The 15,640-nt window shown below is 43.8% G+C and overlaps 1 protein-coding gene across 2 annotated transcripts in view; it reads right to left on the minus strand.

Annotated features, from left to right (window-relative positions):
* LOC111218323 (FERM, RhoGEF and pleckstrin domain-containing protein 1-like) overlaps nucleotides 1-15,640 on the minus strand; it is a 51,302-nt gene that overhangs the window by 12,176 nt on the left and 23,486 nt on the right. For both annotated transcript variants that reach the window (XM_022740573.1, XM_022740575.1), the window contains exons 3-13: nucleotides 10,481-10,585; nucleotides 10,318-10,360; nucleotides 10,141-10,219; nucleotides 9,200-9,297; nucleotides 8,527-8,641; nucleotides 6,331-6,478; nucleotides 6,065-6,160; nucleotides 5,809-5,972; nucleotides 5,605-5,673; nucleotides 5,438-5,513; nucleotides 4,500-4,713 (exon numbers count right to left, since the gene is read on the minus strand). In XM_022740573.1, the coding sequence (XP_022596294.1) occupies nucleotides 4,500-4,713; nucleotides 5,438-5,513; nucleotides 5,605-5,673; nucleotides 5,809-5,972; nucleotides 6,065-6,160; nucleotides 6,331-6,478; nucleotides 8,527-8,641; nucleotides 9,200-9,297; nucleotides 10,141-10,219; nucleotides 10,318-10,360; nucleotides 10,481-10,585 (1,207 nt within the window). The remainder of the gene's footprint in view (nucleotides 1-4,499; nucleotides 4,714-5,437; nucleotides 5,514-5,604; nucleotides 5,674-5,808; nucleotides 5,973-6,064; nucleotides 6,161-6,330; nucleotides 6,479-8,526; nucleotides 8,642-9,199; nucleotides 9,298-10,140; nucleotides 10,220-10,317; nucleotides 10,361-10,480; nucleotides 10,586-15,640) is intronic.

A 15,640-nucleotide genomic window follows, 5' to 3' on the forward strand; every position in this document is an offset into this window, starting at 1 on the left:
TTATTTTTAAAGAAAAAGCTCCAAATGCTCCCTGGTTCCAGCTCCTCAAATGTGAGGATTTGCTGCTTGTCTGTGCTTTATACCAATGTAAAATTAGTCCCTTTGGTTGGACTACACAAGATTTGAAGATGTCATCATAGATATGGCGGTCTCACATCTTGTAGAGTAAAACTTTTTAATGGTTTAAGACAAAAATAATAAGATTAAGTTACTTGCAGCTCTACAGAAAGTCCGATTTCAAAGACACTGTGATGACATTTTCATATTAATGAAACTTTCCAGCATTAAATTCATCATCCAACAAGGCAAACATCACCCACTGGGAAACTATGCAGGCATCAGCAAACTATTTTAGTATTTACAAACACAGTTTGCCCCAGGATCAGAGTCTTCCTCAGCCATACAGGAAACATAATCATGTTTAGCTGGGGGATCCGCCTGCAGAAAGTGAAAAGTCAGCCATGACTCACTCTAAAGTCCAGACAGCGTTGGCAGCCTTCGTGCCATGTCAATCAGTACACAAGCTGAGACACATACTGCAGGATGATCTACAGGGACGGCTTACTTAGTGTCATCTACACTGACGATGTTCACTCAGCTTACTTACTATATTATAGCTGCAACTTGCCCACCTCTCTCTGCTGTCCTGCGGTGTGTCGGCCCAAACACAACAGTGATGCAACACTTGCACACAGAGCAGCGCAGCTCATGGCTGCAATTAGCTCAACGTAGCAGCAAAACTCTGGGAAAGAATTAGTCTAAACAGCACAGAGGGAAGGAGTGACTCAGAAAGATTTCTACATATGAATAGGAAAAAAAAAAAAAATTCACCAACGAACACGACAAAACTACAGGGAAGATGACGGGGAAAAGTCTTACATCTGGAACTACCAGCAGACCGGGGATCTCAAAAAGAAGATTCAGAAATCTCTCTTCATAAAGGTCATCTTTATTGACTCTAAAATAACATATGTACACTGTTGAAGTTTGAGAAAAGCAGCATAAAAAGGTCAAAGCCCAGCGAGTGTCTAGAGGAACACTGAGTGACAGAGTGAGAGACTGAGGGAGAAAGTTTAGAGAAAGAATTCATACATGGTCTTCTAACCTATTATTTAACATTAAAATATAAAAAACATCTTTATGAATGTTAAGATTTTGAATAAACAGCCTCGTGACACTGTTATATGTCACTGTAAAAAGTCAGTTGGTAATGAGGAAACATGCATCAGTCAGTTTTACATTCAGTTTACTTATAATAGTGACACAGTGAATTGTAAAAACACTGTATATTTATCTGCTATTGTAAAATGATGAATTATTAGTGCTTGATTTTACTTTAACATCATAATTCTCTCATCTGTTATATAAAAGTATGAAATAACAGTGAGGTGACTGTGAGCACTACCTGTATATTACAGTAGATACAGTACAGCGCATGCAGAGAGCAGCCAGGGCAGAGGGGCATGATGTGTACCATGCCTCAGTCCTGGTTTAGAGCAGCATGCATTGGAAACACACCCTGAAAGACACCAGTGGTTGAAAACACACATACAAGTCTCACCTACAGACCTGGAACTGTGAGCTGAACAAACACATGTTAGATGGTTTAGAGTTTAACGACTAAATTGTATTTTTTTTTGTTTTGTTTTGTTTTTTTTTTGTATCTGCTCCAAATGACTTTTCGTACAGAAAAAGTGTCACTCCAGGTCTACGGGGAAGAGCTGCGTGCACCAGAGAGGGTTCCCTCACACTGCAGCGATCCAGTAACTCCCACTAAATGAACTTCTCTTTTCGTAATGCTGCATTAATTCATGTCAGTGCAACTCTGAATAATTTCACCATGCATCATGTTGAAACATCATATGATTTCGAAATCTAAAACAGGGGTCATAAAAAAAATCTCACTACGGCTACGTTTTCAGACGTCAATGCTAAAAACGTCTTGGAGCACTGCAACAGCGGTCGACAGTGATGGATGAGCACAGGGACTCTGCGCTTTGAGGTGTTGCCCTTAAACTGCCTTTCACACGTGCAGTGCAAACACATACACAGATACAAAACCTTGCTTCTATTTGCCTGCATATTCCCAAGCTGCTGTCATTCTTAACCCAGTGTTCTCTCCCTCCTCTGGAATAATTAAATGTTAGCTGCATCACTGCAGAGAAGGGAACCCAGATGCTGGTAATCTGGATTTTTTTTTTTGTTTTTTTGCACCACACAGACAGTAGTGAGTGACAGAACAGGTTTACATGCAGTCACAGCTGAGAAAAAAAACAAAACAGACATGATATGACAGTTTCATGCTGACAGACAGAAGAGCATACATTGGACAAAGAAAACGAAAGAACAGAAATGTGACATGAAGCTCATTGCTTTCTCAAACAGATAAAACAACACAAATAAACATGAAGACACAAGTGCAAAAAAGAAAACGAAAGAAAAAAAGAGGAGATCCCAAAAAAAAAAAAAGAAAAAAAAAAAGCGCAACGCCATTTTGCTACGAACATTGCAAAGTTTGTTGACACCATATCTGTTGGAGGACTTGGCTTTGTGACACCAAATTACTGCCAGAGATACTTGAGCATGAGTCAAGTGCAGAGCGGGACGTCAGCGGTGAGCATAAGAGCCATAAACTGATGTGGAGTGGCTAAACTACCACTGCAACACACATTTACTTTCACCTCAGCCTGACCAAGCCACTGCTGGTCTCTAATGCTATTAGACAACAAATCTTGAGCTCATATTTTCTCCTGTTGTTGTATTTCTTGCCTATTCCTACCAACTTTGTGAATAAAAACATAAAATATATGCTTTGAAACTTAATAACTGCCACAATTATACATCCACAGGTCTTTTAGGACTTCACAGCACAAAGTGTGTTTAACAGAAAACTGTACAAAACGTGACCAACGAGTAGAAAATAGATCCATCTACAGACAATTACTGAATGATATTTGTATTTCCCTATTGGAAATCATAAGGCAACTGAGACAGTAACTGGACTGAGCATTCAACAACTCTACAATACACTGACTTTTTACATCAAGGTCCAGTAAACTCAAAGAGTGCGAGAAAAAGTGCAACTGGAACAATAAATTCTCTTTAAAACATATAAACAGAGCCACTAATTCTCTGTAATCTCCATAGTTTGCATGAATTAGTGTTAAATCCTAACATGGCACTTGTGTATGTCTGCAGAGACACGTTAATACAATTAAAAAGAGGGAGGCTGAAAGATAAAGTACCTCCATGCAGCAAACAAGACAACCCTGAACACATTCCTTCCTTCATGCAGTCTTGCAAAGGGAACAGCTTCTCAATGAAAGAGAGGGCTCAAAAGTGCTTAAGAAGACCGCGGTGCACATGGAGCGTGGAGATTTGAGTAGTCTCCTGACAGAAATAATCTGTCACCCACTGACACCCACTTTCTTACACCGTCGGGACTCAGGCTAAACCATTTAACCTCTCCTGCAGAGACGGTTTGAGGCCCTCTGTGCACTAACAGCTGAAAATCTGTGCGCTATCTTCATCACTGAAGGCATGGCATCCGTCCTCATCTGCCTCCTCGTCCAGCTGGAGGCTGCCAAAGGAAAACTTGTTCCTGGGTATAGGGGAAGGGGAGCTGGCCTCCACTGGGTTACCAAACATCAGGGGGCTGCTGCAGTTCCCCCTGTTTGATTCCAGCTCAGACTCACTGGACTCCGAACCGCTGGTGGTGGAGCCGTCGTTCATTTGAACCGCTCCCACATGTGTGACGCCAGCCTGCCCTAAGCGTTTCTGCCCCAGACTGGCCCTGGACCTGCCCGGTGCCGAGAGCCCATTGGCTACCATGCGGCGCTCAAGAGCAGCCATACGCTCGGCCCGAGACAGGACCGGGCGGGACTGTTGCCCTGTCGATTGTGCTTCCTGGTTCGGGTCTGTGTCGGAGTGGTGACGCAATTTGTGGAGCTTCTGTAAGCGCGGAGAGCGACTTGGAATGGGGGAGTACCTGCCCTCGTTGAAGTGAGGGGGAACAGAGCCGTAGCCGTTCTGCTCAGCGTGGCCGAGGGAAGCTGCTTGATGGAACGTGTTCATGGCAGGACTGGTGACGACACTCCTCGATCCCATCGTATGTGGGACTGTGAGAGGGCTGCTGCTGCCATGCCTCTCTCTACTATGAGCACTGACGTCCGCCATGGTGCCATAGACAGGACTGTGGTCAGGCCTTTTGTATGACTGCTTGGGAGACTCATTAAACTCGCGGCTCATGTTGAGCGATGGTTTCGAAGACGAAGGAGACTCCCTGTACCGCACCCTACCCAGAAAGTGCTCCTGTTGGGCCTGCAAAGCCCCGTTTATGCTCCCAGAGCCAGACCCCCGGCGGGGCATGGCCTGCTCCCTATAGCTGTGATTCAACCTAGCAGCCGGGTCCCTGCCCATGTTATATTCACTATCTACATCAGTGCAGTCAATGTAGGGGATGGAAAAGCTGCTGCCTTTAGCGGCTCGAGATGCTGGACCTGTACTCAGATGTTCCGGGTGGGGCTGTGGTGTCGAGCCTCTTGTCTCTTCCGTTCTGGACACGGACCCCGTTCTGTCCTCGTGGCCGTTTCTCTGGTGGAAGGGGCTCGTCCTCGTTGTCTGCGAGATTGAGGGGTCTTCTGCGCTCACCAAAACCGACTCTTTCCAATGACGCCGGGGAGGGGAGTCGACTCTGGCCCCGGGAGCACCCCTCTGACAGAAACAGACAGAGGCAGAGAATTAAAGCGTTTCAAGTCTATTGACTGACTTGATGGTACCCTGTGGAGGTCTTGACCACCTGCGGGGACTTGTCACACTGTTTTGATGAGCATGTTTGTATGTATAGGATGCACAATCCTGCTGATGGTTTTTGCTGATCGACAGTTAGCGCTGGTAATGTGCCTGTAAATGTAGCAAAAGGCCGGGAAGAGGAAAACTCCCAGCCGACGTGAACATGCATGTAAACTAGAAATGCAAGCAGGTACAGTATACCAGGTAGCGAGGAGTGAAGGTGACCGGAAGTCTGAAGTTACCTGTGTATAGAGATTTGTTTTTGTACATCTTGCACACAGACAATATCTATCCCAGCCTTGAACTACAGGGGCTGTGGAGTCCATATATAGTATGTAGTATTCTCTCACACTTTACACTAAACATTCCTGGCAAAAGTGAAAATGAGAATGGCAAGTTCTTTTCTTTTCAAATGACAAAATATTATGTAAAGTATGACACGCATTTATGGGTGTAATGCAGGTTTTAAAACACTGAAAAAAAACACAGTGGTTTCTGGTGAGAAACTTTCACTCCACAGGGTTCCATAAAGGTTTTCTTTGTGTAACTGGAAGCATAATGACCATGATGAGATTCGTAAGACGGCACAGACCTGAAGAAGGCTAACTGTCCACTACAGATGCACTACAACGCCTAAGAAACTCACTTCTGTTGGCACTTCATGGTGACGTGGAGAAGGCAACGGCGAAAGGCGGCTGTTATGTTGGACCCGACTGTGTTTCCTGGCAGACAGGGCGTTAAAGGTCAGCGTTATACACTCTGAGCACCCTCACGGAGACCAAATGTGTCTGTGAACACGTGTGCAGCCTTTACCTTTCAAACGGGATCTTCTTAAACTCGGACTCCCTCACATAATCAATCACCTGCTTCTGTGTGCGACCGCTGCAGAGAAGGAGCACAGGAGAGAGAGAGAGAGAGAATAATGAGCTCTTCAGGCAGAGCTGTGGTAGTCCTTGTTAAGCGATGGGCTGAAACTGTCGAGACAGAGACCAGCTTTACGACGCGATCTCTCTTTACCTGAATCTGAAGGAGGAACCTCGTGTGAAGAGCACAGGCTTGGGCTTGGGCTTAGGTTCCTCAAAGAGGCGGAAGAAGGCGTGGTATTCGACACAGATCTTCCAGAAGACTTTACAACAGTCCCTGCTGGCCATCAGAAACTCCAAAGTGTCCTGATATGAACTCTAGAGCAACGGAGATTGTTACATTTATTAGACGACACTGCATTTACGATTAGATTTAATAATACACGGTACAATTCAGCAACAAAACTTACGTTTAAGTCTGGCCTGAGCTTGATGAGGAAACGTTTCCTCTTGAAGCTCAGTTTACGAACTTTAGACCAGTTGAAGGCGTTAATCCTTGTGTGTCCCTGCAGTGACGAAAAATGGAATTAACCCTTTAATTCAGGCTCTAAAAAAATAAAAACACACTTTAACTACAACACATTACCATCGAGAACAAAATGTCATGTTTGTGCCGCGCAGATGACTTCTTACGCTCATCATTAAAAGTGTTGACCTGCAAACCAGTGTGACTGACCTGAAAGACCAGGACGCCGGTGTGCGCCACAGCCAGGCTTAACACCGTGCCCTCACGATCCTTGGCAGGGTGAAGGCGAATCCCGTACATCTCCAGCCTGCGCGCCACCTCTAGTAACTGATAGTCTGATTCTGCTGGTGTTTGACCTCTATAAAAAACACAAAACACGACAGTAAGAAGTTTAACGATAAGGCTGGTGATATTTTATATTGTCCTTATTGTCAACAAATCCAATGAAAAGGCCAAAATGAACAATCAACTGATCCTACTACGAAGTGTTGTCTGTGTAGCCAGAGACCGACATAGCTCATCTATCTGTTGTCAAGTTTCCATCTGATTGAGGCTGGGGATATTGTGATTGAGATAAACAGTTGGCAGCATAATTCTTTACTCTGTCGCCGTCAAATCGTCATCATCATCATCATCATCATCATCATCATCATCATCATCATCATCACCAAGACATAATTAAAAGAGCAGCAGTCGAATCTCAAACAATGGCAAACGGTGTCGAAAAGATGATGGAAATATTCCTTTTATGTTTATTTCATGTATTAATTGAGGAGCGCTACAGTTTCCTCATCAGCCCTCACATATCTGATGTTTTTGTCAGCTGCCATTCTAAGTGATTTTTAAGCTTCATGTACATTATGATGTATTCACCAAGCATGGTCATCAACCAAACATAAAAACTTTTGTGATATTTCGACTTTTTTCCGAGAGCGTTTTCACTCTCGGTTTTCTTCATACAGAAATTGAAAATCTGCATCAAACCATGAGGGAAGAAATGCACTTTGAGTCATACACCTTCCATCAATGAGCTACATCACCGCAGTGTGTGACACAAACATCGGCGTTGTAGTTCATTTGAGTTCATCTATATTCACCGTCCTGCTTTGTTGACATTAAGAAAAACATGGAATAGAAGCACAACTCCTTATCCTTCAATTTATTTTTGTGTGTTATACAAAAGCGGCCTGTGTTTTTTTGGAAGACCTGAGCAGGCAGGATGAATTGAGGACAGCAAATCTCAAAGGGTTGATTGTACCTCAGGTTTCAACATTTTGACTTAACAAGAACAAACCGCAGCATTCATTATCCTTTCAGCAAATTTTTTGGACAAATAAATTAATTCCTGGCTTATCATCCTGCTGTGCGGCTCACTAATTGAGGTGAAAGACCAAGTCCGAGTGGATCCAGGTTTCTCGTGTTTATCTTGAGTTTATGGAGCATGGTGAGTGGGAGGTTGGGGAGGGGCTGCAAACGCTAACTAACTTTCCTAATTCTTATCAGTGGATAAGCCTTCCTGTTTCCTGTGTGTGGTACTTAATAAGAGATTTAACTCAGCGTGGCATCCAACCAGAAGAAGTGCAGTTACAGTTATCAACTATGAAAGCCTTGGGGGGGAGGGGGCAAGTCAAAGAGAGCAGTCAAATCTAATCGAGCTCCTTTCATGTAGCAGCAGCCGCCCACTGTGTGTCCATCTCTGGCACACCTCGCTGTAACGTAGAGGTGAGACGAGGGACTGCAAAGCTCTGGCTCGTATTCAAACTTGTGCACTGATGATTTTGACATTTTGAGGCAGGATGGGTGGGAGGAGATCTGGAAGGTCTCCAGTAATATACTCCCGGCAGTATAAGGCTGTTAAACTAGAGGCAGATAGTAGGAAAAGTACTGAGTAAAAAGGAGCCAAGTTCAATAACTAACTTCACTTCACACAAACTCCTGCATTAGACACCTGAGAATACACTGCAAATCTGGGGTTTTAACCCACCAAACCAGCTGACAACAGCTGTGTGAGTCATTTTGGGGGTTGAAGCAAGCTTGCAGTCCTCCTTTTTGAGCAATGCAGCCTTTTGTTGTTAGAGCAGCAGTCAAACTCATATCCTCTTCTAGCCAGAAGCTGTAAAACAACTTACAAAGACTGGCTATTCTGAGCCGAACTACGCTAAAGAGCTGCACAGAGCACTCTTTAGAAACAAGCCATTTATTCAATGGCTTGTTTCCTGAATGTGTCACCTGTACAATAAAATTTCCCCGAGGGACATGCACGAGGTCTGAAACAACCTTTCCTGTTCGCGGGTGAACAGAATAATTTGTGTTGAGCGATGATTTTATGAGTAGAGTTAAAGAGGAACTCTGACTGCATCCAAGACTGCACACACAGCACACAGTCCTCCGGTTCCAGCAACTCACATATTCTTTGAGTGAAACTCCATGATCTTGTCAATCAGGGGCATCTGATCCGGGATGTAGTTGTTGTTGAGGAGGTGTGACCGGCACTGACTCTCCTCAAAGTCCCCAATCTCAGCTGAAAAGTAAGTGAGGAGAAATGAAAAAAGTTCATCTTTTTGTAGAAATATCTGCTACAAAATATTGCTGGGTCATAAACTGAGGGACAAATCAACATTAAATCTTGGCACAGAATGAAAAACCGTTCGATTAAGTTATCTCCTCATAAAAAAAAATAACTGTGTTAAATTGTGTCGGCATAATTAGATGCAGACTCGAAGTTTAACTGATCTCCATCATCATCCACGTTGTCTTTAATCACTACTGGGTAACAGACTGTGGCTGAGATATGTCAGGGTATGAAAATGCCCATATTTCACCATGATGTGAGTGGTTGTTCTGGAGCACTTCTCCAAGATTATGTTCTGGCATCTGACTGAAAGGTATCCATAGCAACACACATATAATCAATTTGCTACAGTGTGCGGTTCGCTATATGACAATGTTTGATGATAAGCTCTTGTGTGAATAAAAAAAAAAAAAAAAAGAAGCATAATGTGATTTCAAAGACAGTCTTCTGATCTGTGGATGCTTTGGTCTCTTGAGCTAAATGAGGAAACAGTTGTGAGGGACTTACATTGGATAATGTGGGAGACCATCAGTGCGGCACTGCTGTCATTGCAGGTCAGACGTCCACAGGAAAGATCCTGTTTGATCTGGAGGGCAAACAGATACCTGGACACAAACACAAACAGAATTCATATTTTATTAAAAAAAAAAAAAAAAAAAAAAGATTAGATGTGGTGGTGGGTTCCAGCACTGGAGCAACATCAAATGAACCTCTGGATCCGCTCAGACATAGCTGAATCCATGAGAAGTGCTGCAGCTGAATTTCTGTTCAAATACAATGTACTGTGGCTCTTTTATATTTTGACTCTGTTTGCAAAAACACAGTTGGCACATATTGGATTCCGTAAGTAATGAGTAGAGTGAAGTCATTTACTTAAGATTTACTGACTGTTACAGTGCTGCTTCTCTTGGATGCAAGCCAGAGCAAGAACCATATATAGTCTAAATAACAGATTTAATAATTAGGGGGCATTGTCTGACATGTGCTGTAACCATTCAACCAAGCCATGGAGCTGATGAAACTGTGATGTCAAATATATTGCTCTGCTCTATGTAATAGAGGATAGCTGGCTTTGGCAGGAGGTCTCTTGTGGACATTACTTTCCGTACGCCTATTATTTCTCCACACTGACACGGAAAACGTGCAAGTCATGGCCCGGCTCCACAAAAGCGGAAACAGAAACCAGAAAATTATTAGCGCCATGCTAATCTCCGGAGGGCTAAATCAGAAAACACGGCAGCCATGACATGAGAATTGCAAAGCTGAGTGGGGAATAAATCTTTTGGGAACCGGCGCACATGTCATTTATGCTTCTACAATCACTTCCAGTCACAGCCGAAGTCATTTACATTGACATGTCGTGTATATATATTCATATTTCAATGCCAACTGGAAAGCATGCATGATGTCGAGATTAAACTAGTTTAATTAGGTGGGAAGGAGCTCACCTTGTCAGCTCCTCCAGCAGCTGGGCATGGTCTGGAGGGAAGAACTTAACAGCAAACCTCAGGATTGTGTGCTTCGGTCCTAATAATGCAAAATAAGTTAGTTATATACCTCCTTTTAGTTTTTGATTGGTTGCAAAAAACACAGCAGATTTGGTCTTTAAAGTGAGAAACACTTACGTCTGAGCTGCTTGATGATGGGCTTGATGTGGTCTAACCAAACCTGCAGAAAAGAGAAAAAATACATTACTCAGTAGCTGTATTTTTTTTTTTTTAAGTAAAACTAATTCTGGGATGTATAAGAAGAGGCTCTATTTCACTTTTATTTTTCATCCTCACTCACCATCATCTTTTGATGGTTCTGAAACTCCAAGCCAAAGTAGTCGCCCTCAATGAGGTTCATGTGGGAGCAGACCAGGTCAAACAGCACCTTGCCTGAGGCTTTTTGCTGTGAACAAGAGGAAAAAACACAGATCTCTGGTTAAAATAACGCTTGAGCAAGGTTTTTAAGGCCATGTAAAATAACCATGTCTATTTCTAATCTGGATTTTTGTTCTCAGCAATCCAGTCAAATGGCACTGTGACATTTTATACTCTTATTTAAATGCAGAACAAACAAACTTCAGGAAACCCCAATGGCAGGTTTTGAAATAAAGGAGAAGCAAGAAACAAAAGAGAGTTATGTTTTGTAGACCTGTCAAACCCTGTGGTAGTTAATGTCACACAAATAGATGACAACTCTGTCTGAGTTCCTCGCTATCCTCCCTCCTTCCATCCCGACATTCAAAGGCGGAGTTGGCCAAAAGCCGCTGCAGCGAGAGGGGGAGTGGACCCCGTCTTTGATCTGTGTTTTCAGTGCCACTGCTGTCACTGATGACGGATCTGCGGCCTTTGAGGTTGATACAGAATCGGAATGGGATAAAGAGCGAGTCTCCCTGACCACCTCTGTCCTCACTCACCCCCACATACAGTACACACGGTAAACACTTTGAAGAATGACTTCACCGCCCACTGACAAATAACAACAATGTGACACCACACAAACCGCAAAAAAGCCACCACATCTTTAGAGAGAGAAGGAGGGATAAACATTCCTATGTTAGGTCAAGTAAATGTCAGGGATTTCCACAAAAACTCTCCTTCTGTGATAGTCGCCCTAAGGAGAGACAGAGCTCTGTCAGGCACACAACGGGAGAATTTCTGCCTGGATGCTTCCCCGTGACCAGTTTGCACCAGAGCAGAGCGTAACGCAGCTACAGAATGTGAGTGTTTATAGTAGCAGTTTCCCCTGGCTTGGATAATGATCCAGGACTGTGTCAGAGTATGTTTCAAGGAAAGCAGTTTCTCCTCTACTGTAACACAAAAAGACAGTGAGTTGTTTCGGCAAATGCTCCTACAAAAATTCCCTTCGTGCAGCTGAACTGCGCTGACATCCGCCTGTAAATCTATGTAGTGTTTCAAAGGCAAAGAGCGACACTGCCTGTGTTCTTATTAACGCTTAAAGAATAAAAACCTAATCTCCACCAGCTTAGTGAGAGGGTTTACACTTCCACAACCGAATCCATAATCTTCCCCCAAACAAGCCTCCCCACTCTCACCGCTCCTCCCTGCGTCTGTCCTTCCTGTGTGAAGCACCACTTTCTCTCTCCAGGCTGCCTCACGCAGCGCACAGGGCATCCTACCACCGGGGACCAGCTGTTTCCATATGGTGATGGGAGTTGATGAGGGAGGCCACAAGGAGGCTGGAGGGAAAGAGGTCATCAGCCAAAAACACCCCCCCTTCAAATACACGCACACGCACACACACACACACACACACACACACACTGCTTTTCTAATGGACTGCTGCAACCAGCAGGCGAAACAACCCCTGAATGGATTCTTAGGTCTCGTGTTTTCTGGACAAATGCGCTCTGTACGGGCTCCAGGAGCAAGGAGCAGCAGGGAAAAAAAAAAAAAAAAAAAAAAAAAAAAACGAGCTGAATGCAGTGAAGGCTGAAGAGTATTTCTATCTCACTGGAGCACTCTCATATCCAGCCTTATAAATCTGCTGTCAGTGTAAAATGACCACGGGCCAAGCAGAGATGGGTAAGGCACAGGCTGATTAGAGCCAGGCAGTGCTTGATTAAATGCAGCTGTTGCGGACTTGGGAGTTATGGGGCTGGCATCTGACACTGCTGCAGCCGACACAATGAGAGCGCTGTTGTTAATGAAGCATAAGGCGCGGGGATTGACGGTTGTCATGACGCAGGCACTCACAGGACACTATGTAACACGGCCTTCACTCTAAAGTCTAATTGTGACTGTGAAATGATGAAAACTGGTATGAGAGTAACTCGCTTTATACAACTGAACATGGCCGGGTGATGCAACATAAACTACATGGGGGAAAATAGTATGTGAATTACACTCAAAGGAAGTATAAGGACTGTGGAATGTTAAGTGATTGTTAAATATAATTAACATTACAAAACCATGGGCAGTAATCTCGCATTAAGCCATGACAGCGTCACAGTGAGTAGGCATGATCAGTACCCGGACACTGAAACTGAAGTAGCCAAATTGAATTCAGCAATCGGTGATTTTATTAATTACACCTGTGCTTTTTCCCTCTGCTACATGTCAAAATGTCTTCTGTGAAGCACTTAGCACTTATCCATGTAGCCACAATGTGTGGCCACTGGTCAGGGTGCCTTCAGGGAACTGCTAACACATACGAGCTCACACTTTATTGATAGCTGGTAATGGCTGCCAAACATGACTGCCAAATGTTGTCAAACACGATACATAGGATCTACAGCCAGGCTTGAGGATGTGTGAAGCAATGCTTTGAGATAAATCGTAATGTCAGTGTGCTAATGAGCTCAAAATGACATTGTTAACATGCGGATGATTAGCAAGTATGTTCACTCTCTTTAAGCTCAGTTTTTGGTCTCTATCAACTCCTGAGGGAAATATCTGGTTCTATAGCTACAGGATGATCCGCTATGTTCACCAGCTAGTCGCTAACTGTGTCTGTCAGCCTACAGATAGTGTCTAGTGGCTTTTAATAAAGGTTTGTCCCTGGAAACACCCGCCATGCGAGCGGTGAGAGTGAACCAAAACAGTAAAATTGCTGGAAACCAAAACAATGAGCTGAAACTCACTGAGTGGCTGCAGACTGGGGTGATAACTCTCTGTAGGTTCATCACTATGAACAACCCCTCGCATTATTGTCACATTATTGTCACGTCATTATGGCCACTTCAAATCATTGCACATATATGAATTTCGTTCTGATGATGACACTAAATTACGTGTTATGAAAGGGATCACCAAAGTTATTGTAATTCATCCTGTGGGGAACATTAAATCCTGCACTACATTTAATGGAAATCCATCCCACAGTTGTTGGGCTATTGCCATCCCAAGCTTAAAGAGCTAACTTAATGCAGCAATCTCAAAGATTTTCATTTAAATAAATGTCCATTGCTGAAATAGGTAACACAATGGTGGTTGAGCCTATGATTCACTGATGAAAGCATTGCAATATTTATGTATTTGCAGTATCATGAATATAAAATAATATAAGACTTTTATTATGGAGTAGTCACAGGAAATACAACACGTTTATGGCTAGCTGTTAAGTTAATTTAGATCACTAAAGCTACATCACAGACAGATTTGTGAAGGCAAAAGTTGGTTTACAAATTCTACCTTATTGAACCATTTATTTTTATTCATTGGCTCCTGCAGCACGACTGTGTTTTTATTTCCCCTTTTCATCTAGACTTTAAACTATACAAAAATGTTCACATTTTGTTCCCCCATAACAACTGTGCATAAACAGAGATACTGCAATAAGCTGATTATATTTATCAGCATGTGGACAATTACACAGTTGTATGTAATTACAAGTCAAACAAAGCAGAAGCTGTGACTTCTGCACCATGACACGCAGCTGATGCTTGATTTTCATGAGGCCTCTCCCCCAGCAGAAAGGTTAGAGTCCTTGGGAAACCATCACGCTCAGCAGCTGACATTTCTTTAATCATGTACAATGCCAAGAAAATGTCACCAATCTCCCTTTTTATGACCTCTATCTATAAAAGCACTGGAACTAGTTTACACTGGAGCAGCCAATTCCACAGTGAGGCGATGCATCCTGATCCTGTGGTCTCTGTCCCAGGCCAGACGCGCAGGGAGGGTCCGTCTGTGCTCATTCGGTTTGAACATAGGCTCATAGCAAACTACTACTGTTTACATGTGTACGAGCGCTAGCACGCTTGCATCGCTACACTGACCCCCCCCCCCCGCATGCTCCGGCTGACAGAAGAAGGCTAAATAAAGATGACAGCTATGTCTGCACAAATGTCCGCTCGGGTTTCCACTTCAGGGTAGACCAAATAACCACCCTACCCCCCCACCCCCACCCCCCCGCTCAACCCCCACCTTCTTGTTAGTAAGCTCCTGTCAGCAAAAAAAAAAAAAAAAAACACATAAAGGTCAGGTGTAAAGTAGCTTTGTGTACCCTGAACTGTTCCCCTCCAGGAGTTGTTGGTACGGTCCAGTTCATTTGCAATAAGCCAGGCTAGGGAGTGCTCACCAAACTTCTCCTGGGGGAGTGTGGGGGGGTTGGGGGATGGCATGTGTGGTAAACAGACTGGCATTGCCTTTAGGCTCCAGATAGGCAGAAAGAACAAAGGGCCCGGTTGGTTGTGGTGCACTGGAGGATGCCGTTCGAGCCAAGTGGTCAGCCACCGTTGGAAAGGGATTTAACGACTTTTTTCCCTTGTGTCTTGGACCTTGTTTTTCCAGTGGCCCCTGCTGATTCTGTTATACTTTATATAATGCAGCAGTCATCTCACAGTGGGAGGTGACATTCAGCAACAGCACAGGAAGCCCACTGAGGTCAAAGATGAAAAAAGCAAATTGAGAAAAAGCAAAGGGAAAATGTCACTTTTTGGGTATCAGACTATCTGTGGAGCTCACCTGAGACAGCAAATAAGCTTAGGACAATATAAAAGTGATGCCAAAAAAAAAAAAACTACACTCTTCAGGAGATGCAACTTCTACAAAGCACATGTGAAGCAGCAGTGGCAGTGGAAAATCCCAGGAATGATTTTGGGTACTTTTAAGTGAACCAAGGCTCTTCCGATAACACAGCTCGGGGCTGGGCTGAGATTACAGAACTGCTTACAGAAGCAGGCTGATACATTCCCACACCCAATCCTTATTGAAAACATATGTGAGGACACCTCTGTCTGTCCCATACTCACATGGCTTCTGTCGCAATAAAGCAATTGCACAGCAAGTACCTCTGAACATGTGGGGATCTTTGCATGTGCTGTGGTGGGTACAAGTGTGTGTGTGTGTGTGTGTGTGTGTGTGTGTGTGTGTTTGTGTGTGTGTGTGTGTGTGTATGTGTGTATGAGCAGGTATATATTGTGCACTGTAAGGGAAAGGTAGGACAGAGAGGTCAGTAGCAGCTAAAGCTCATTGAGATTCAGGTCATGTGCTGCAG

The sequence above is a fragment of the Seriola dumerili genome, unplaced genomic scaffold, assembly GCF_002260705.1.
Source record: "Seriola dumerili isolate Sdu_G_001 unplaced genomic scaffold, Sdu_1.0 BDQW01000052.1, whole genome shotgun sequence".
In the NCBI taxonomy this organism is placed as follows: Eukaryota; Metazoa; Chordata; class Actinopteri; order Carangiformes; family Carangidae; genus Seriola; species Seriola dumerili.